We start from the raw sequence: 24,475 nt of genomic DNA, 5'->3' as shown, positions 1-24,475 counted from the left end.
CTTGATTTCACATTTCTATAAAACTTACCAAAAGCCATAACAGCTGCATCTCGATATCTCCAATCTTGATCACGGATGTGTTTTTGGACGAAAGGTAAAACATGTGGTACGACATCATCTTCACAACATGTGGCCATTAGCATGAGACAAACACCGGCAGCTTTACAAGGATTCCATTCATCATCATCATCTAGTTCTTCCTGAAAAACAAAATACACGGGATCATAGTTAAAACATCTACTTTAATGGGAAAAGAAGTTAATGTTAAAATCCACATCATTTATTAGTTTAAGGAGATAGACCTAGGTTAAGGGAAATAACTCTTAAAATCATCAGTACGTTTTTAAAATCATCAGTACGTCAACCATTTTCGAAAATAAAATTCTAAGCTTCTAGGTAACATAGATTATTTCCAATCTGTTTCAGGTAAATGCTTAAAATGCACTGATGAATTGGACTTATTCAAACGCATAACTGATTTAAGAAGTTATCTCCCTGAACCAAGGTCTACCACCTTAAGTTCCAGTTCACATAGATTTAATCATTTTCAATCTATTCACTTCTGATAGGTCAACGTAACCATAGATTTATTTTGACATCTTAGGCATAAATACATTACTATTGATATAAGGTTCAATTCTTATGATGAAAGAACAAGAACGTGTCCTAAGTACTCAAATGCCCCATCCGCACCATCATTTTCTATGTTTAGTGGACCGTGAAAATGGGGTAAAATCTCTAATTTGGCACTAAAATTAGAAAAGATCATATCATAAGGAACATGTGTACTAAGTAAGTTGATTTGACTTCAACTTCATCAAAAACTACCTCAACCAAAAATATTAACCGGAAGCTGGATAAACGGATGGACAGACTAATGAACGAACAGACAGACACACAGACCAGAAAACATAATACCCATAAATGGGACATAAAAACAAATGGTGCATCTAATCTCCACGGCTAAATCAAAGTTAAGCACAGTCTTTGCCCACTTATATCACGAAGAAAAGGAAATGAAAGTCAACTTTTCAGCAGACTATGGAAATTTTAGATTTTAAATTTCAAACTTTATTTAAAAAGAACTTGCTACAAGTCCATGCTGATATTTACAATGCATACTAGTGGTCCCCCCCCCCCTCTTTTCAATGAGACTGAATAGCAACTTATTATGAGTAGGACCATTTATGATCATATTTTACACCTAAACAAGTAAAATAAAATGTTGGTTTACTGCAATTTCAGTTAGAACTTATTCTGATTTTATTCTTTATTGGTTGTCAACCTCTTAAAAATTATTGTACAAACATGTAATATGATAATTTTTAATGGAATAGCAATTTGAAGGTATTAATCAAAATCATTGCAGTTTAAAATTAATGTATATCAAAAATGTCATGCAGTTCATACATTTTAAACCTAGAAAGATGTGTTATGAACAAGGTGATTTCTCTGTACCCCCAAACTTTAATTGCAGAGTTATATTAACAGAAATTGTGTGCATTTCTCTCGCCCATTGGACAACACCTTTAAACATCTCAGATAACACAAGAACAAATTGCAAGATGCTGTTGTTTAATTCAAGCATCACAATTGTTTTACAAACCAGTTAAGCTATAATTCATAATGCTGTTGCTATAATAACTGGTAAATCTTGATTAAATCAGTTAGTGTTAAAGCCAAAATGCTGATACAATCGTATAAATAGAAATACACTGCAGAAAAGCTCATCTCCAAAAAATAGCATTTCATTTTAAGATTATATACATATATAGATGTAATATTCTTTTTGTTTCTTTGTTACCTGCTGTTCAGACCAAAATAAAAATGTGTCCATAGTATACGGATGCCCCACCTTGCACTTTCATTTTCTAAAACCTGAAGCAGGACTGGACGGACAAGCGAACAGACCAAAATCATAATAACTGTATGTGGGGCATAAAAACATTACTTCTAGCAAAATTATCTAAGAGGTTGGACATTTTTTCTTGGTCTCTAACATTTGTATGCCTCTTAATTTTTTTTTATTAATGTTAATTTCATTAACTTTTCTAGACACATCTGTTTTTATTCTTTTAACTCAATATATAATTGTATGGCCCTTGGAAATATGTGCAATGCTACCACCAAGTTAAAGATATTCATAATACAGTTATAAATTAAAAATAAAAACAACTGAAAAGGCCAAGCAAATGTTCACATATTCTAAATAAACTGTCCCCAAAATAATGTTGAATTACAAACTTGAATAATTGTTGAAACAGCCAACTACAGAAAAAGGATATTTCTTTGTTGAAATATGCCAAAATTAACCATGGCTTTATGATAATAGTAAGATACTTTTTAAAATAAGGTGGGAAAATCTTGAAAGTTGATTTTTTCTTATGTTAGAACATTTAAGCTGATGTTTTTGAAAAATAAAAACGATCTACAACAAAATCTATTTTCAAATGGTTAGAGTTTATATTAATGCCCCACTCCCCTAAATTTGCTTGGCCTTCTCAGTTATTCTACAGCATCTATGAATCTTCTATCTCTTCCCACTAGCCCAAACTTTAGTCAAATCATTTTCCTGATACTTAAAAATTTGCTGCAGAGTCAATCTCCTAATTTTGACCACACATTACAGTTTGCATCAACTGCCAAATTTCATAAACTGAATGGAGTATTCTATGAAATTGAAATACATTAAAAACAAAATTCACAAGCATGTCCATGTAATGCATCATATCAAACATAGCTATGCAATGTAAATTCCTCCCCATGCCTATATTATAGATAGAAAGGCCATATAAGCTGTAGTCTTATAAATAGTGTAAAGGTTAGTTATAACTGGAAATAATACACACATGCCCGGTTACCTGTTTCGTCAAACAGACGAGTAGAATTGGACACAGGTACTGGAGAGCTCCTTTGGCATAGAATCTACTTGTTCGTTCTGGTGGTCTACCTTGTTCTGCCGCCTAAAAAATCAGGATACTTTTGTACAATGTATACTTAAAATGTACATACATGTATTATAATCATAACATCAACAGTCACAAAAAGGAAATTTTGGCATTGAGATTGACAAATCTTTAAAGTGTATGCAGCTCAGTGTATGGAAACAATTATATGTATGAAGGTAAAAACTATATTCTGACCTTAAATCAAGGTTGGATGTTAGAATGAGTTGCTTTTAAAACATAAATTGGTCTTTAACATTAATAACAATCAATGACATATTGTATTTACTGAGTACATGTACTATCTTCATAAAATTGGCACCCAATAGACATAAGTTTAAGGAATATCACAAAAAAGAAAACTTGTGTGCATCATACAATTCCCCCTACTTACTTCAGACAATTCTATTGCTAGATCAACTTCTTCATCACACACAGTTGACCAGAATTCAATTCCTTGCAATGCTATCTCGTCTACGTCTGATTTCATGGCTTCCATTGTTATCTGTAAAAAACAAATATATGATTTAATACTGTTAAAGTTCTGCATTTTGCAATTAAAAGTAAAGAATAAATCATGAACATTATGTGCCTGCTTCCACCAAAAGTCAGCCAACCAAAATGATGCAAACATCTTCATCACTTTATAATAATGTATCAAAAATCAGATCAATACTTGTATTGTGCACAATTTATGGAAAAAGTCAGAACAACTGCTTCAGTTCAGAATGACAGACAGGTAAAACTAAATACAAAGGAGAAAAATAAAAACAACAATTTTTGTTTTCCACTCTTTTAACTAATAGTTAATTTGTCTTGAATGATCAACATTTAAAAATAAAACTATCATTATAAAAGACATAAGAGTTTCAGCAGACGATCCAACACTATGTTTAAATATATAGTACTTAATGAATTCAAAATGGGTTACATCAAATGTCAGTTCTTAATTTTTCATCATTAACATATCACTTACTGCAAATAAAGCTGGTCCCATATAATGTTCCATATAGGTATAATATAATGACATTATCTTCACCAGACACTGTAGAGCAGCTACACGTACCTGAAAACAGAACCATACGTTGTCTCAATCTTATGTTATATTATTACGTTCTTGATAACAAGTGATCTGCTTGATACTTACAGAGTAAAAATTGTTGCAAATATATGCTGTAACAAATTAAGGTCCTCATTTCAAACTATATTTACACATATATATATATAGTTGAGGTTGGGGAGAACAATACAGTAAATTTAATTACAGTTAAGTTTGTGATAATCTTATGAAACAAATTGCAAACGCCAACAAGGTAAGTCAGTGAAATAGACAGGTTAACCCTTTCACCGATTGCTGCCCAGACAGAAGCTACTCTGAGACGATGGCTTCCCTGGCTACTATTACTCAAGTGGGAGATCTTCATAATAAATGTCAATAAAAACTTGTTTGTAGTTATTTGTGTATTTATTTCATTCGCTAACACCATGTTCACAATTTTGTTCATGTTTTTTGTTCATGTTTTGATAATTTTTTCTTCATAAAATGGTCAAATTTTCAACATTTTTTAGGTGAAATTCTCAAAATTCCGCACTTTGACCCCAAATCGTAATTTTTTAACCCAAAACGGCAAAATTTTGAAAAATTTTATGAGGCTGTACAAATTCCTCACACTGAACGATGTCCATTCCAAGTGTTTTGTACATAAAACGACATTTCATGTGAAAAAAGTATACTAGTTTGGCTTCAATTCTTCCATATTCTTTCAAAAAAAATGTTCCCTCATTTCAAATTCTCGTAAATTCCGTAAATTTCCTCTGATTTTGACACGATTTTCAACAAACGGTAGCGCCATGTTTACACTTTCATCCGGGTATTCATCAAAGAAAGATAAATCATGTTTGCACTGTTTTTAGCGGGAAATATAAAAGAGATATTCCGATCCCGGTAAAACAGGACTCATCGTCAGCTGTCTGAAGCGTGAATCCCGGTAAACCGGGACTCAATGGCGAAAGGGTTAAGGTTGATGAGAGGGGCTGGTCATATTGGCTGATTTTTTGTTGGACTGCAACATTTACTAAACATCCTTAATTTTGTTGTGGGCAAATTCCCCTCCTTACCCTCCCAAATCCATTTTAAAAGAAAAGTCCTTAGAATACCAATCTCAGCAAGACTAATCAAACTGATTTCATTACAGTTCATAAATAGGCAAGTTTGTCATCATTTATTGGTTAATAAACCCCACAGATATTTCAGAAATAGATCGATTGTTGATTTCCTTATTTTACTTCCTGCAAATATGTGCCAAATTTTCTTTTGCCTGCATATTCTGTTAAAATAGACTACAGAGATCAGGAAAGAACCTCCAAAATTCTTATCTTTTGAGTAAAAGTTTCAGTTCAAATGGTAAAACAAAAATAAATTACATTGTTCACACATTCAAAAGGAAAATTGATCTTTCCTATTGCAATTTATCATGGTTTACCTGTTCACAGGAAGAGGACTTAAAAGTAGCATTATAAAATATCTTTAACTGGTAGTTTGTAAACCAATAGCATTAAAAAAAAATCGCTATTGAAATTTTGTAACATATAAACTTGGGACACTTCAATTAGTTGGAAGTTTATGGGTGTTGGCTCATTTATGAAAGTGGTATGCGTCTATTTGACCTAATGCTTTTTCTAATTTTATTGAATAGCGCTTATGCCAATCTCAGCAAGACTAATCAAACTGATTTCATTACAGTTCATAAATAGGCAAATTTGTCATCATAGATTGGTTAAAAAATCTGAGGCTCTTGACATCATGTCATGAGGAAATCTTCTTTTTTTTTTAACAATAAGATGAAACAATTCAAAATATTTTAAAGTCAATAACATAAAGTCAAGCAATTTTATTCATTTCAAAATACCATGCTATTCTTTACTTCTAAGTTTTTATACTCAACAACAAAGTAGCCAGAAAATGAAAGTAAACAGGAAGGCAATTTTACAGTAAAATATCACCAGAGATATATGAACTAAATTACACTTGTTAAAACTATGTCAACTTACTCCACTTATTCTTGTCTCAGTTGACTGCGTAGCTTCACATACCACCTGCATGATGAAATGTCTTTCCGTCTGCAAATTAAAAATAATTATTGCAAGTTTACTCTGAAACTTTTCAAAATATAGTATCATTATTGCATCATTCAGCCCTCATGCAAAATTTATAAATCACACCATTTTCATTTAAAGAATGATGTATAAAATGCCTGTATTTTATCATTTAAATGTCCTTCGATATCACTTGTTTTTCTTGCTTTTGTCGTTTTTTTAAAATCATTATTGAAAGGTAGATTTTATTTTGTATCAACTATTAAAAAATTGTGCTGTGTATGAAACTAAACTTAAAAAAAAAAGGATTTTTATGTGATTCCATGTAGAAGCTGACTTACTTAACATGTTTAATATTGCTTATTGAATAATATCAAATAGTAAATTGTAATAATTTGTAAAATTTAATGCTTTTTATGTTCTTTTCAAAAATATATTTGATTAATATAAACAATAAGACGAAAAGATAAATAGCTTATATTTGCCTGTAAAAATATTCACCTCTTTGTCAAAGTTTGCCTTTGTAAATTCCAGGGAATTAAGTAAAGCATTTGTGGCAGCCAGTCTGACATAATTACTGAAATAAAAAAAGAATAATAATTCTACTTCATAATTATATTGTAAATCTGAGAAGTTACGTCATTGGGAGAGCAGATCAAACACATGTAACAGGGTTTGAAATAAGCAGGAGTCGGTTACATAAAAAAACATGAACAATTCAGTATACTAAAGATCAATTTTAGTCGTAAGTTTTTGTGAAACCCACTCCAGGGGCCCACTCGCCCATGGCCCCTAAAATATGGGGTGGGCTACCATGCCAAAATTTCAACTCCAATCCCTGATGTAACATAGTTCTTATTTAAAGAGGGGGAAAGTATATATATTTCACACTGCTCTGCATACAATTTAGTTGTGTAATTGTTCAGACAATCCTTATAATTCTACTGACCCTAAACCCCACACAAATCAATTCTTGGACAATCTCGTGATTTTTTTTTTTTTGAAGGGGGGTGGGGGGGAAACACCATAACAATAACAATCTCAGCAAGACTAATCAAACTGATTTCATTACAGTTCATAAATAGGCAATTTTGTCATCATAGATTGGTTTATAAACCCCAATGTTATTTCAAAAATTAGATTGTTTATGACTTCATTTTACTTTCTGCAAATGTGTGCCAATTTCTTTGACCTGCATTATTAGTCGACATAGACCAAGGAGATTAGAAAAGAATTTGCAAAATCCCACTTTCTTGGTAAGAAGCTTGCATTTCAAATAATAAAACAACAATAAACAAGAGGCTGTCACAACGACAGCAAACCGGATTTATTAATATCTATTTGTGTCCTGGCAATATCACAAGAACCATTACTGATGAATGGTGAAAGTGAAAATCGTCAATATCAAATTTGACCTCCATTTTGTCATCAGTATCAACATATTAAAATTTGAAAAGCTTAGATTGAATGGTTCATGAGTAAATGCAACAACGTGAATGGAAACGCCATTTTACAATCTTTCAAGAACCATAACGCCTGAACGGTAAAAGTCAAAATCGTCATTATTGAACTTGACCTCTATTTTGTCATCAGTAACAACATATAAAAATTTCAAAAGCTTTGGTTGAATGGTTCATGAGAAAATGCACGGACACGACTGGAAACACCATTTTTCAATCTTTCAAGAACCATAACTCCTGAACGGTAAAAGTCAAAATCTTCATTATTTAACTTGACCTCTATTTTGTCATCAGTTACAACATATTAAAATTTGGGAAGCTTTGGTAGAACAGTTCATGCGTAAATGCACGGACACAACTGGAAACTCCATTTTTCAATCTTTCAAGAACCATAACTCCTGAACGGTAAAGGTCAAAATCGTCATTATTGAACTTGACCTCCATTTTGTCATCAGTAACAACATATTAAAATTTGGGAAGCTTTGGTAGAACAGTTCATGCGTAAATGCACGGACACAACTGGAAACTCCATTTTTCAATCTTTCAAGAACCATAACTCCTGAACGGTAAAAGTCAAAATCGCCATTATTGAACTTGACCTTCATTTAGTTGTCAGTAACAACATATTAAAATTTTAAAAGCTTTGGCTGAACGGTTCATGAGTTAATGCACGGACAACATTTGATTGCCGCCCGCCCGACTGCCCGGCCGCCAGCCGTACATCCCCAAATCAATAACCGACATTTTTGTCACAAAAATCCGGTTAATTACATATTAAACATGTTCAAAACTAAAATTGATTTTTTTTCTATTGCATTTTATTATTGTACCACAATTAGCATCAAAACTAACAGGTTTTTTTCTCTCTCTGGAAATCTTGTAACATTACTTAGGCCAAAAAAAAATATATGTCTGTTTCCTGCTGCCAAGGCAAATAAATCAGGGTCGGTAGGTCGGGATTTTTTTTTTTTTATTATTTTTGCACTCCCTGTCAGATTTGCAGTCGGTTAAATGTCATGTTTGGTTAGGGTTCTGTACCCCAAAATGATTTAATCCCTTGAAAGAAGTTTTAATTGAATAATCCTACCGGTTCCGACATTTTTTAAACCTTAATTGTAGCACATTTGTGCTGGGAGCAGCCATTTTGATTGTTTGGGCATAGTAAGATACGGATCTGGATCGGACCGGAAACGATTTTTTTCCCGGATCTGAATAAAAAGATCTAGGGTCGGGGGGGGTTTGAGTCAGGGTCGGTCGGGAAACAGGAAACAGACATATATTTTTTTTTGGCCTTAGGGCTATTTAATTTTAATTAATCTGGGAGGATTTGTAGTAGTACATGTCCATTTGATCTAATACTTTATTCCACCTTATGCCAATCTCAGCAAGACTAATCAAACTGATATCATTACAGTTCATAAATAGGCAATTTTGTCATCATAGATTGGTTAAAAATGTTTTGGTTTAGTCCTGTCCAAAGAAATTCTCTATGCTTACATAATAAATCATTATAGTCAACTTGCAGACTAAATAGAAGTAGTTGAGAAAAGTGCAACTGATGGATTTTTTTGTGATTGCTTTAAGACATATCTTTTAAAAGTTCATTCAGCATATAGAATTTATTAACAGGAAGAAGGTGTCCGACAGATATGAAAAGTGTGCACACATAACAACACATCATAAACAAGCTGCTGATTACATATGAATACATTCTGTCCAATTGGGGGAGAAGAAATTAAGCTTCATTCACCATATTAAATATGAAAGTATTGACCAACAGGAAGTACTTGTAAGACAGATCCAAATACCAGCACAACTGTCTCCGTGTACTGAGGAGCCAATCCAGAGTTCTCAAAAAGTGGTAGTCCAAACTTCTGGTATTTAGCAGGACGACAACAAGATGTTTTAGAACTCTGCCAATCTCAGAAAGACTAATCAAAGAGATTTCATTAAAGTTCATAGAAGGCAAGTGTTTCATCACTGATTGGCTACTTAGAAATCGATTTATTTCATCAACTTGTGTTTCTTGATTGCTATCTTGTGTAGAACCCCCCTACCCCATATTATTGATATATCGTAAATAGTTTGAAAAAAAAGTTTTCTGGATTATTGTATTCCCTGTTATTTTGGACAGTTTTGTGGATTCCTGTTATTTTTGTGAATACTAATATAAATTATTATTTATTCATTTATTTTTGTGAATACTAATATAAATTATAGTTTATTCATTTATTTTTGTAGAATACTAATGTAAATTATTATTTATTCATTTATTTTTGTGAATACTAATATAAATTCTGTTGAATGATGAAAATTTGTTGCGATTACTTTATACCTTGATTTGACAAAACTGAATAGAAGCTTTACATAATTTATAATACATAAACAATGTAAATACCTGGTTTCTTCTTTCTTCATTCCATGTACAATAGCAGTTAGAATTTCATTGGACTGTGTTTGTAATATCTCTGGGTCCTGTAATATAAACAGAGAATTAAATTTAGGCTTCAACAGTTGTATCTCTAGGACATATAGATTAAAATATACAATTCCACTAGAATGTGACAAAAGAAACATGATTTAGTTAGACAGCTGAAAACAAGTGTTCTTTAAAAGTAGGAGTCTTTAAATACAAATGTTTAAAATTGAAAGAATTGCTACACAGAATAAATGTGCCTGACTCATCACTGTCTAACTGTTGTCACATTAAACATGGCCAATCTCTTCTGTAATGCATGAGAAATGATGACAATATGGCTGCAGTTTAGTCCCCACAAAAATTTAACAGTATATACTTTTTTTAACTCGTAAAAGTTTGATAAAGTTGGATACAGATTTTCGAGAGAAAAACATTTTAACATCATAATGGAGGGAATGGTTAAGTTAAAATACTTATGCAAACAAACCGTAAAATTGAGAATGGAATCATCCTGTCTATACTTACAATATCCATACAGATATAACCAATGGTCTCTAGTGTTGATTCTTTCATCATTTCTGTACTCTCAGGATTAGTCACATTGGTGGTGAGGGCAGCAATGAGGTCAGGCCACAGACCATGAGGCAACTCTGTACAGGCTATGTATGCCACACACTGTGCAGCAGAACTTGGACGGATGGTTTCTGTTCCCAATGCTAACAGGACCTGTAATACATATTTACAAGATATAGAAGCTTATTTATAACAAATAAATGTTGGGCATACTGCTCTACTAAATTAAATTAAATAATTATCGGGAAAAAATGTAATTAATTACAATACATTATGATTACACCATCCCTGACATGTATACCTTGTTGATGACAACTTCCTGACAATTCAGTACTTGTCAGTGTGTACAATAGTACATTTTAAATGGCTCAATTCTACAAGTCTGATGAACCTGAACATCTATTTAATTGGCTTCAACTACACATCTTTTTTAACTCTCAACTGTTATCTGAACATACAACTCACAACAATTATTAATGAGGCAACTATAGTTATGTAAAAAACATTTTTGGGATACATGTACTAAAATAAATTGAGATTATTTACACATTATCTGATTATATTCTATTTTCCAGCATCAAGCCAATGTTAATTTCTTGTTATGGCTTTTATTATTATCAAACTCACCGAAGTTCGTTCTATATTTTCTTCATAACATTGTACTTCATTCCCCAACATGGCCTGAAGGCATTACAAATAATTAAAGGGTTTCTTTATACAAGTTCATTATAATGCACTTACATTTTGTTTGATGTAGTTGCGGATTTCCTCAGCAAATGTCAGCCATCTTTGTTGATGTTCTTGTCGTATGGTTTGATCTTTGGAATACAATGCGTTTTTAAGCTGAAGACCAGCCTGCATTCGAACCACAGCACTGTTAGCTCCATTACGTAGAATGTCAGACAAAGATTTCAATAGTTCTTGCTGAAATTAAAAAGAAATTGTTGTGTTCCCAATGATTAAATAAAAACAATCAACATAATCAAACATTTATAACTAAATTTGTACTGAGAGTCACCTTGTTTTCTCCAAATTTGAAATTATCTGTCAGGAGAAGTCTAGAATGCAGGATTTGGCTTCATTTACACCAAGAGCTTCTAGAGGTCTTAGGCAGCCCCCCAAACTCCTTGTCGTAATCTCTTGCATGTCTGAGGAGGGCAAGTTATTCTATATATTGATGCCCAAGGCAGGCAATGCTATTTTCTTAACTTAACGGATTAATTTTTTGTCACAAAATGTAGTTATCTAAATTACCAAATTATTTTGAGATGCCTCTTCCAGAAATCTTTGGGCAGCTTCCAACTCATTTTGATCTGTAATAAAATAAAGAATACATTTTAACATTATACATAAACAATTTGGTGGTGTTAAAATATTTTGTTATTAGTTTTTACAAAAACATAAGTGTATGGAACTATTTCCAGTTGTCATCAACCTGTAATCATGAAATAATAAATTCACTTCAGAAACTTCTTATTGCCATTATGGACACAAATTACTTCACTATTTTCCTTGTTCCATTTCTGCATAATCATCACTTCAAATCTCACAAGTTAGATACATGTATATGTATGCATAATATTCAGAACACATGACATAACAGAGCTCCAGTTATAAGAATTCAAGAAATGTTTTTTTAACCCATCAATTTTGATTTAATTGAGTGAAAAATTTCGAGAGTTAAGTATCTTGTGTTTTATTAAGGTTTATAATTTTTTTTAGTCAATTGCCTGAGGTCTATAGCTAAGTGTCTTGGATCAGACTTATATTCATTTACATCACAAACAGCAGCAAACTTTTTGGACTCTTTTTGTTGTGCATGATGATGTATTGATTTTGAGTCATTGATGGATATATTTTGTTTTTCTATATACATGATATATATCTAATTATAAGCATTTGATTTACAAGGAAAATTTTATCTGAAGATGTAAAAATTTCAATTGAAAATGGTTTAACAGGTCAGTGATATTGTTTGCCTCAAATTACAGCCGAAATTCGGCTTTTTCCCCTAGAGAAAATTTCCAATAACTAAAAAAATGGCTTAAAATTACTCACAAAAAGTTTTACATTTTCCCAAAACAGTGATGGCATTAGGGTAATGTTTGTAAATATCGTATTCATGTCATTATTATGATAATAGAAAGCACTTTTGAGATCCAGATTTCTGATCAGAATCATCATGGTGTTTGTAACACATGTGGTTTTCAATGCATTAAGTACCATCATTGCGTCTGTTTGACAACCAAAATATACATGAAAAAACAGTGCAAAAAAAGACAGCAAAGGTCAGCAAAATATCAGAGATGTGTTTAGAATAAAATAAACAAATTTCAAAATTTCAATAAAAAATATGCATTTTCCCCCAATAAAAAACGATAGAGGTAGTTTTGAAAAAAGACAACAATATCACTGCAGGTTGGGGGACAATTAACTATTCCCCAAATGTGGTAAAAAAAGGTTTTCTGAACAGTTTATTTTATTAAAATCACACATTCTGATATTCATGGAGAATGTCTCCAACCTGTTAAATAATGCCCAAGAATATGCAACCAATCGATCTCTGAAATGGAAAAAATATCAGTCCAAGAATAGCAAAAAATCATTCCAAAAATATAGCTGAACCAATTAAACAACAGCTGGAGGAATATCTTACCAACACTGATACATATGAGCACCAAGAATCTCCATTTGGTAAGGCTATTAATCAGGCTATGGATATGCTAATAACAACAAAAGTAGACATAAAACTGATAGAACCAGAGTTTTACCTACAAGCAGGGATCTCCATGGCCTGTTTAATGATGGCGACCCGCCATCGTTCAAATGACTCGCGCCATCGTTAAATTGTCTTGCGCCATCGTTCAAAACTTCATCGTTTTTTAAAGCCAGACGCCATTTTTTTTATCAATTATAATCAAATGCATGTAATTGCATGAATAACCCTTAGACCTTTTATGTTATAATACAGTTCTGACGCCTGAGGGATATCCGGATCAAGATCGCGAATCACTTGTACCTGAGCTTGTAGAGGTAGATCAACAAACCAGACAAAATACTATCTGAGGATAGACGATCCATTTGTCGAATTAATCAACTAAGTTTCAGCAAATGATTATGATAATTTAGATTAAATAAATAAATTAATAATCCAGTTACAAAGAAAACAGTTTAACAAGTCGAACACGTGCTTTATTTTGACTTACGCAATCAGTATCCCCCCTTTTTTAAGAATTACAAAATAAGATGCAAAACAGTAAATATTATTTCATCGCAAATAACTCGAGTCCTGCTGTAACGATAATTTAGAATTTCTTTAAAAGTTTAAAAGTAAAAAACTTAAATATTTCCTGTAAAGAAATATCGTATAGTAATTCCAAATTCATTTCGTATGTTACAATCAAATTGATACATCCGCGTTTCCGGTTTCTATTCAGACTCGAAAGATGCATGTTGCACAACATCAATTTGCCAGATAAAGTCATTAAAAAACCTTTTCATTTGTCAATGTTTGCTTTACAAATCTCTTTAACCCTTTAAATAACCCGTACGAATCGTTTTGTTGGTGCTGCAAATCAGCCATACCGGTAATGGGTTCTGAATTTAACAGTGTCCATGAAAAATAAGCTCCACATCATATGATTTTTAACCCCCATAACAATTACCAAAAATACAAGAAATCTACATGGGGACCTTCATGACAGCTTTTGGTCATTCTTGACTAAGGGGGTCCATGAAGACTTGGCATTTGAATGGTTAAAAACGGCAATAAATGAAAATATTGATACTTCTAATTCTATAATGAAAATTCAAATAATTTACATAAGCAATGAATTAGCATGTTCACCATTCCTTGTATGGAGGGATAAAATACTTCCAATCGCGCTACACTGTACAGCGTAGACACGGTTTGTAATGGTGAAAGTTCCTCCATCGTTCAATTTCCATCCATGGAGATCCCTGTACAAGGCAGGAGTAGACTTTATGCTGATGAGAGCACCAAGCTACTGCGAGTTGTTTTGGAAGCTCTAAAAACAGAACTGCAGAGCAAACTGCCCAAAGCAAACAAGTAGTACAAAAACTTATGGGAGAAAACTCCGAGTCAACAGCTATCGCATTTACAGATGGCTCCTGTCAGGGAAATCCACGACCTTGTGGAGCAGGAGCAGTTATATATACTGAGAACCAACAAGGAACTAGCCTAAAAAGACCAGTAGCTAGAAGAGGTTCAATACTCTTAGCGGAACTCATAGCTATCCTTATGGTCCTAGAACACTGCATTTACACACTTAGAGAACAGTTCACTGAAATAAAGATCATATCAGATAGCCAGACAGCGGTTGGCATCTTGACTCTCAACTGGAAGTTATCGAACTATACAGACACTATTACAGACATGAAAGAAAGCATTGGGACCATCCTGAGAGGCAGTATACAAACTACCCTATCTTGGATCCCAGGCCATGCTAATATAGCCGGGAATGAGATAGCGGACCAGTTAGCAAAAGATGCAGCACAGGAGGCCTCAAATCTAAATGACCAGTAAAACTTCATAACCACGTCTGATGTAAAAAGCACAGTAAAGATGTCAACCAAACTAAAATGGCAAAATAGATGGACTAGAAGTGAAACTGGGAGACAACTACACGAATAAGTTCCTATTGTAGGCAAGACCCATCAACTTGATTACCCGAAACCAAACTATTAGGAGAATCATGTCTGAATTCAGAACTGGCTACAATAGGCTAAATAAATATCGTCATCAGATACTAACAGAGAAATTTAGTACCAGGATTTTTCATTATATGTAATATGCCGTCATTGCACAACTATTCAAATGAATCGACCATAGTTTACATAAATAAAACTGAAAACAAGACAGTGGCCTCCAAAATTGAAGTTGTGCAGGTGTCTTCGTACATGTCAACAAATATTATATCTGAAAATATATTACTTCTAATTGGTGCTTTTTCTACTAAGAATTTTAACTTCAGAAATAAAATATCTTCAAGTTACAATGATTAAGGTTCATGTGGACCCTATGGCTAAAATGGCTGTATTTTCACCTCAAAATTTACTCTTGAGTACAGGCAAACCTGTGCATCTGAAAAAGTTTTAAGGCATAGCATGCCCTAGATAAATAGAATTCAAATGCATTGTATGAATTAGAAAATTCACAACTTAACTGGAATTTGCCGTTCACTTTTTTTCGTCCCTGCAGAAGATGATAAAATTAACAGTTGAGTTTACCTTGATATGGTCCACTCAGGTACACACTTTAAATGACCAATTATTGTTAGGTATCTATTGTCCATCTCATGTCCATGTCAAGCAATACAGCTCACTTCAATTATTACCTGTGGGGAAGTTCTCAAACCTGTTTCCCAACTTAGTTTATTTTGGCACCTTCTGGAGGAATGAAAAAAGTGCACGGCAAAATTCTGGTAAGTTTTTATTTTTCTAAAACAAATTTGAAATTTATTTATCTAGGGCATGCTATGCCTGGAATTTTTTACAGATGCACAGGTTTGTCTGTACTCAGAGTAAATTTTGAGGTGAAAATACGGCCATTTTAGCCATAGGGTCCACATAAACCTTAATGACCTTTCATGATCACATACAGGTCAACCAGTACAGTTCATTTAAAAATCAAAATCGTGATTTTGTTAGTGATAACTGTTTCTGAGGTATAATAGCCATATATCTTCAAATAAAGCTTAACCTTATTGATCATTTTCAACTGCTGATATTCAAAATAGATACAATGGACAATTTTGCTACTTGGCATTTCACAAAGTATGGTGTTCGTTTTTTTTTTATCGTTGATCAGTCTAGTTCAGGTTATGTGATGGATTCTTTTAAGAAAAATAAACATCTCCGATCTTTTCATAAGCAACAAGTGAATGTTGACAAAATAAAAAGACATTAAAATATATTCAGAATCCCATGCAGTCCGCGAGAAAATATGTGAACAATGTCAACTGGTGAATGAATGAATGTGGAAAAAAGTGAATTACCAGGCGAAATTGTTTTCTCTAAAATGCTAACAAGGTCCATCTTGATGTCTACAGTGTAAAAATGTGTTTATATATTCTGCTCGTTCCTGAAATTTCTTTAAATTGGCCGGTCAGCCAGTTCCCATGTGGGAAGCGTGATAATCCAAGATGGCGAAGAGAAGGTTTGCCGGCAGAAGTCAGCCGAGGTATTTTAAAAGGCTTGTTTTCATTGGACGAAAATGAACTATTTGCAGAATTCTTGCAAAATGTATCCAACCAAATTAAGGTTTATTTCAGAATGAACTATTTCACATCCTTTCTTATTTTTGCAGTTGACTGTAAAAAAACTCGAAAAAAAAGGAATCACTTGACATTGTTTGAATTTCAAAATACAATGAGAATAACAATAAAAGGTATATTTCGACTTTAACTACCAAAAATAATAAATAGATTTTATGTATCCGACAAGAAATGTGATTCGGCCAAAACATTTTCCCGCCAAAAAATGAATACTATCTACTTGCAAGCTTGCAGTTTCGCCAATTTTTTTCATTCCCCCAATCAGGGACTTATAGTATAGAAAGTCCCTGCCTCAATCGAATGATATCAATTGCCTGTAACCTGTCTAAGAGCACCCATCAGTCATCTTGTGTATTTCAAATTATTTGATTCTAAAGTTTCCAAAAAAAAAATCTCGGGTTGGAACAATACTGAATTATTTTCTCCAGGAACATAAAGTTGTTAACAAACTGTTCCCAGCTTTCTCAGACAGTATTGAACATAAATATACAATTAAATGATTCATATTACTTGATTTTATTGAATGTTATTTTTTAATCTTGAACTATATTGACGTCACTTTGTTTATGCCCTTAATTCGACCGGAGTCTGCATGGCCTGCATGAGAATACAATATTCATCTGACATCTATCTGGGAACAGTATATCTAACATAATATATATGTTCCTGCATCTATAGAATAGAATACGGAATATTTTTATTTCCCAAATAACAGGGCCCATTAAGGGCATAAAATCAGATACAATTGATTATAATTGGTAACCGTCAGTACAACAATAAAAGTCACAGAGTACATGATATAAATACATATTTAGTAGAAACTGTATATTAGCATTGGTCAAAATCAAGCCAAAAACCATATATTTATTGTGAATAAAAGATTTTTTTTTACATTATATTCATTCTCAAATCATTAACGAGGGAGGGTAGGAGGGTCCTGATCCCGAAATCCCGGACTTAAAAACACCAGATCCCGAAATCCCGGGCTTAAAAACACAAAATCCCGAGGTCCCGAAATTCGAAAAAAAGAATTCCCGGATCCCGAAGGGGTCAATCACGAAATCCCGAGCTTAAAAACACCCGATCCCGGAGTACCGATAAAGGTCCTATCCCCCTCATTAACTTGACTTTTAGTGTCAATACTCATACCTGATCTCCTTAATTCAAAACAGTCACCAATATAACAGCCCAGTTTTTACATAAGAATTACATTTTCTTTGGTCAAGGGCCATAAACATTTAGAAGATTTATTTAAGATTTTAAAATTACATCAATTCGGTTAGAAATGTATTGAAAAAAGGAACTGTATATTTGAACATACAATTGCTTGATCTATATAAGTCTGGGTGGGTTCTTCATGAAAGCGAAAAACAATTAAACTGCACCCCATGACATACTGAGAACCCATGCCCGATGTACAGTAAATATTGATGCACGTGCTTCCCTCGACCTAACACGGGTGTCCACCGATGCAGGACGTGACAGCCATACTGCCATGACGTCCACAGGATGTATCGGTCATACCCCGAAAAGATGAAACGGCCACACGACAAAAACGGCCATACTTTGTAAAGACGTATCGTCCATGGTTTTTTATTTTTATTTTTTATAGATGTTATATATGAATTATTTTGATACTTATAGATGGTTATTATAACTTTTGAATAAACTATACTGTTTTTACATTATCTATCATGTTTAATTTTGTTAAATCCTCCGAAAGAAGGTTGTTAATTGCTTATTATTACTCCTTTGATGAACACAAGTATTAATTATGCTTTTGTCAAGAAATTATAAAGGAAATATAATATATTAATTCGAGATCACTATAAAAATACAGCACCCAAGCTGAGACTCAGAGTTCAAGCGGAGTGCAAACATACATTACGTAGTAAACGAGATAATGGGTCAAAAACTGGCACAAAAGAAGTTGTACCCGACAGAATTCAAACTGCACGCAAAACTGTCTATGCTCTAATGGGCGCAGGCCTCCATGGCCTTAATGGTATGAATCCAAAAGTGTCTCTTCATCTCATTAACTGTTATGTAATCCCAAGGTTATTGTATGGATTGGATGTGATTTGTCTGTCAGCAAAAGATATTAAAAACCTTAGTACTTATTTCATTAAACTCATGAAACAAATACAGCACCTACCAGAAAGAACTGCTAATACTGGTACTCTATTGTTACTAGGTCAGATCCCAATTGAAGCTGTTGTTCATAAGCGAATGTTATGTACTTTTAGAAACAGTGTAGCGAACAAAAACTCTGTTGAATATAATATTGCCAATAGACAATTAGCTATTAAAAGCAAGGCATGTTCTGAGTGGTTGGACTGACATCCATAAAGGCGTACCACATGGTTCGATACTAGGGCCATTGTTGTTTAACATATTTATAAATGATATTTTTCTTTTTGTTAAAAATGGTAGTTTATATAACTGTGCAGATGACAATACTTTGTCTTTTTGTACTCCAGATTTCGATTTATTAATTTCAACTTTGGAAAATTGGTTTTCAAAGGTTTAAACAAATTACCACCAGTAATGCAAGTCTTAGATAGCATTTCATATTGTTCGGCATTTTTTCTCTCTTGCAAAGAAACCGAACATCAAGTAAATCCCTCACATGTTAGTTTACTTTTGTCTGTATTTCATTGGTACGTTAATGATATATCACTATATATAAAGTTCTATCCTGTTACCGAGGCCGTAACTAGGCATCTTATTTTAGTGAGGAGGGTATGAAATGAATGGTGCAAAATCCTGCATTCTAGGCATTTTTAGAGAGTTTGATAATGTTTTGAATTGGACACTTTTTATATAAATTTTTCATATTTTAAGACTTTTACTAACACCAAATTTTTAACAACTTTATGTAAATTTATATGTAAGATAATAATCCAAATATCACTGATTTGAGTCTGCTGCCAGAACATAGAACAAACATAGATTCAGAAGAGTTTGTCAAATTTTTCTATGGCCGGTTCAGTCAAATCGTTTTAGAATCATAATTTGGTCTTCTGATATCCTTATCGCGATGAACATGGAGCATGGCAAGACCGCACAATCTCTCGCTCTTTTCCAAGTTTTCAGTCGTTTCAGGGCAGTCTGTGTTCCTAAAAGTAGCACATTATCATCAACACAATGATCAATGTCTTCTTCCAATTCCTTCTCCATCAGCAATTCGGTAGCAGCTTTTGTTTGCAAAAGGGAATTAAGCTTTCCTGTAAGCACCATCAGTCGCAGTTACAAAATATTAAACTCGCTTTTATGCTGACAAAGAGTAGACAAACTAGGGATAGAATGAGATAACATACATGTATATGATTCTATCTATAGAGTAAGTATATATGATATGGGTACAGGGAAATTGGAATGGAGTTTTTGACGTTTACATGTAGTTCCGTAATTTCAAATTATTTCTGGAAATAGTTGGTGGTATTTTAGTTCCAGAATCTATAAATTTAGGGGTTAGGGGTTGGGGTGTCCGATTCCGAAACCCCGAATATAAAGAAACGAAATTCCGTAGTCCCGAATAAGTAAAGACAAATCCTGTGTTTAATTAATTTAATAAGGTTCTACCATTCCTCAATAATATGGGATATTCTTTCAATTTTTAAGGTTAAAGAAACATGGATAAAAACTAATCCATGCATTCATGTTTCATATTATTTATATTTTATTTATCTGTAAAGAGAAAGATTAAAGTTCGTGAAATGAATACGCAGATAGCACTGCCCCCTTGCGATGCCCAGTACTTGATTTGTCAAAAGTTGGTGAAACGGAGAAATGAATACGCAGACAGGACTGCCCCTTTCCGAAGACCACTACTTGATTTGTCAGTCTACTTATCGTTTTTGGATTGTTCTAATGAAGTTATATGCAATACTCAGACTCTGTTCACAAAAAAAAAACTAGTTTACTAGAATTATTCCTTCTTTACCTTCAGTGTCGCTTTTCCTTTTTCTGCAAGAGCCTGTTTTTAACTAAAGATCCATGATGATTATCGTTACTAGATTAATGTTACCGAGAAACATCACCCGTTGAGATGCTGAGTTATATCCAGGAAGAATAGTTTAAAAGGAATGATGACAAGTTATAGCAATTAAGGTTGAGACAGAACAACAAATGACTATTATCTATACTATTAAACGAGAAGACCTCATTTTTGGTGTCGCTTCTCCTCCTTTCACAAGAAAATAATCATCATGCCTCTGTGTCCTATAGGTAACATGTATAGTCGCATTTGTCATCCATTCTTATGATCATTAAGTTTGGGTTATTTTGGGATAAAAAACGAAAAAGAATGCGTCCGGATATTTTCCCGTCATTGGACAAAACTTTAAGTCAGATTAGACTTCCGGTTTGTGTTTTTCTGTACTTCGAACATACAAAGACTATGAAATAAAGTATATGAATTTGCTTTCTGCTATCATTTTGAGATCTAGCATGTATCATCCTTGCTTAACGTGTTTCAGTTTGGGTTATTTTGGGAGGAAAACGAAAATGAATAATATTTGCTATTTACTATCAATTAGTTTACAGTGGCGGATCCAGAACTTTTCATAAGGGAGGGGGGGGGGGGGGGGGGCGTTGACTGACATAAGGGGGGGGGGGGGTTACTCTCATGTTTCCCCATATAATCTACAATCTTTTTTCAACGAAATGGGGGGCAGCCCCCCACCCCCCCCCCCACCCCATATGTATATAAGTACCTTTGACTTTTGATACCTCTCCTGAAATTCTCTGTATTGAGTAATTAAAGTATATATGCATGTTCATAGAGTACAGAAAAACAGAAGGTATAAAAATCTGTATTTGGAAAATAGGAGGAGGGCAAAAAAATGTGCCCAGTCCCTAAGTACCTTTGAATTTTGATACCTCTCCTGAAATTCTCCAGTCAGTATATTTTTTTTACAGTTTACATACGCTCTATTTCCCCGCGATTTCGCGGGTGTGTTCTAGTATTTATATATATGTATAAAAAAAAAATAATCAGTGTCGAAATTTTAGTGAGGCAATTGCCTCACTTGCCTCAAGGGTTACCTTTTTGTCTATCCTGTTACCGATATCAGTATTTCTCCTGCAAATGCTAAATTGGGAAGATTTTTTTCATTTCCTGAGGTTGACTATTACTTTGAATAAGTACTGTTATGCCAAAGGGATCAGACCGTTATTTATGATTATGTATGATTACATATACAAAAACCCATCATAAATCATATTAATCCAATCATTGGACGCGTATCTCTAGTACTGATCTGTTTAATGCAAATTCAGTTTACAAATTTCGGAGGTGTTAATCCTTTAATTAGTTTACGTGATTGCCAACCAATTATCAAACAAATTTACAATTATTAACGTGAAGGTGTATGCTGTATGGTTTATATGTGTGTTGTATATTTGTTTGTCTGTATGACTGAATGAATAAATAAAATATATTAAACGAAAATATTATCTTTTTGTGTTTCTTATACTATATTGGTATGATTGTCCATAAGCTTCAGACAGTCCATAATACATGTCTCCATCAACAAATGCACAAAAAGGGGAACATCTAAATCGTCAAAAAAACAGTATTCAACCGTGACAATGAACAAAGCAATACGAACATTCCTGAAACCATAATTTATCATGTTATTAGGAATGACTCTAAACTATAAGAAAGAAGAAAAACACAGAATTATTAAACTATATATATGATGATCAGGACAAATATAACTCGAATTGCCTTCCGTAGAGTTAACCTTTACACTGAGTACTGTTTGAAATTTCACTTAGACTGATTTTCTCTACAAATCTTTTGACTCGTAAAAGTAGACTATAAAATCATCACAGATTTGTTTAGAATAATATACCTTTTACAGATATAATAAAAAGATCGGTAACATGTGCTTGTAATTTGTATTTATATATATCGTCATCGACAGCGGCAGTCAACTCCTATAGTTTCAACTTCATATAAAATATATTTCTTGAAAATTATATGCAAGTCAACTAATTTGTTTTCCTCTAACAAAACTATATCAAATATTGTCATTTATTACCCTTTGTATATTTCAATGATTGAATTGTGTATATACTAGTAATATATATTGTAAATTAATGTATGAATGTATGAATGTTAACTGTATGCATGTATTTTGTTTGAGGGCCTCAATGAAAATTAGACTATTTCTAATTGAGTTACCCTCTTTAAATAAAGAATTTATTATTATTATTATTATTATTATAAGATGCCTTTATATCACATCATATTTATGTTATTACTATGAATGCATACTTATTTTATTATTATACTTTATGTTATAACCTCAATAACAAAAAATTAAAGTGTGGACGATACGTCTCACAAGGTATGGCCGATACGTCCCATGGACGATGTGGCGGTATGGACGATTTATCCCCGGCTTAGTATATATCTAGGATTTTGATTGGTTAACGCACGTCGTTACAAAACCCATAGCCCCTGGGTGTTGCTAACCCATATCCCCGGACGTTGCTAACCATTGTCCCGGGGAACTTCACGCAATTTTTCCTTCGTTCCATGATTGCTCCTTGTGAAATATTGAATTCTGTAGATTATCCATGATGTTTGTAATGAAATATTTAATTCATTACAATTTTGTCCTATTATGTCGATCATTTACACTCATTTCATTAAATGCATCACTTGACTACCACATTTTCAAGGAATGGGACTACTGACCTAGCAATGCAAATGACCCATGTTGACGTCACACTATCTATGACGTAACTATCACAACATTGAGCGCCAAATTTGACTCAATCAAGTTTCTCTGTCTCCGTATTAAAAACGACTTATATTTGACTACCTGTAGGGTTCTACCAAAGGTAGTACCCTACACCCCGTAGAAACTATGTAAAATTTCCAAATTTCAATAAAACTTTTTTAGATAATGAAGAAAACGTTGTTTTCACGTTACACTTTGTACCCAAATTTCCATAAAACTCGTCCGATTCGGACTAAGACCGGGGATAAATTCGTTATCTACGTTCATATCCGTAGATATGGATATTTTAACACCCTTCAGTACCCTGTACACCCTTCGGCTACGCCTCATGGTGTACTTAGGTACTTCAGGGTGTTAAAATATCCATATCTACGGATATGAACGTAGATAAGTATAGATTATAACATGGCCTTTTCCATATTGGCCCTGGTATCATCCCGAGACTCCCATATCGGCCTCGAGGCTTTAGCCGAGGGCCGATATGGGTCGAGGGATGATACCAGGGCCAATATGGAAAAGACATGTTATAATCTATTTATCACATATCTAAGTTCTGCAGAATAGAGACACAAAGTTTAATTATACCAATTTAATGAAACATAACAGGTAAAATTTTAAATTTTGTATCACAAGAGTGTCGTCAAGGACGCAATGACGTGACGTCATTTGGAATCAGGGCACAATATCAATATCGTCTTTTTTGCCCCGGGCAATTTTGAGGTTATTGCATATGCAAAACCCAACGTATTCGTAACAAATATGTGATAACTTATAATATCCCAGGGCCGTCATGGAAATATGGCCGTCGCGTCTCGAAAGGCCGTGTCCACTATGATGGCCGGCCCGTGTTAGGGGAGTACTGTACTATATAATTCTAGACATAAGTAATATCACAACAGGTTCGGTAATAATTTGTGAACGAAAACCG

General features: G+C 33.4%; 1 protein-coding gene across 3 annotated transcripts in view; it reads right to left on the bottom strand.

Annotated features, from left to right (window-relative positions):
• The window catches only part of LOC139502615 (importin subunit beta-1-like), a 31,039-nt gene extending 14,353 nt beyond the window's left edge, over positions 1–16,686 (bottom strand). For 2 of the 3 annotated variants that reach the window (XM_071292149.1, XM_071292148.1), the window contains exons 1-11: positions 16,511–16,686; positions 11,748–11,806; positions 11,235–11,417; positions 10,446–10,646; positions 9,900–9,976; positions 6,543–6,618; positions 5,997–6,065; positions 3,922–4,011; positions 3,340–3,450; positions 2,862–2,963; positions 29–200 (exon numbers count right to left, since the gene is read on the bottom strand). In XM_071292149.1, the coding sequence (XP_071148250.1) occupies positions 29–200; positions 2,862–2,963; positions 3,340–3,450; positions 3,922–4,011; positions 5,997–6,065; positions 6,543–6,618; positions 9,900–9,976; positions 10,446–10,646; positions 11,235–11,417; positions 11,748–11,806; positions 16,511–16,550 (1,180 nt within the window). In that variant the 5' untranslated portion in view covers positions 16,551–16,686. Of the gene's footprint in view, positions 1–28; positions 201–2,849; positions 2,964–3,339; positions 3,451–3,921; positions 4,012–5,996; positions 6,066–6,542; positions 6,619–9,899; positions 9,977–10,445; positions 10,647–11,234; positions 11,418–11,747; positions 11,807–16,510 lie in introns of all 3 variants that reach the window. The other variant, XM_071292147.1, reaches the window with a different exon arrangement.
• Positions 16,687–24,475: the final 7,789 nt, after the last annotated feature.

Source organism: Mytilus edulis, chromosome 14 (genome assembly GCF_963676685.1).
Source record: "Mytilus edulis chromosome 14, xbMytEdul2.2, whole genome shotgun sequence".
Classification (NCBI taxonomy): domain Eukaryota; kingdom Metazoa; phylum Mollusca; class Bivalvia; order Mytilida; family Mytilidae; genus Mytilus; species Mytilus edulis.
This window is presented reverse-complemented; position numbering and strand designations above follow the sequence as displayed.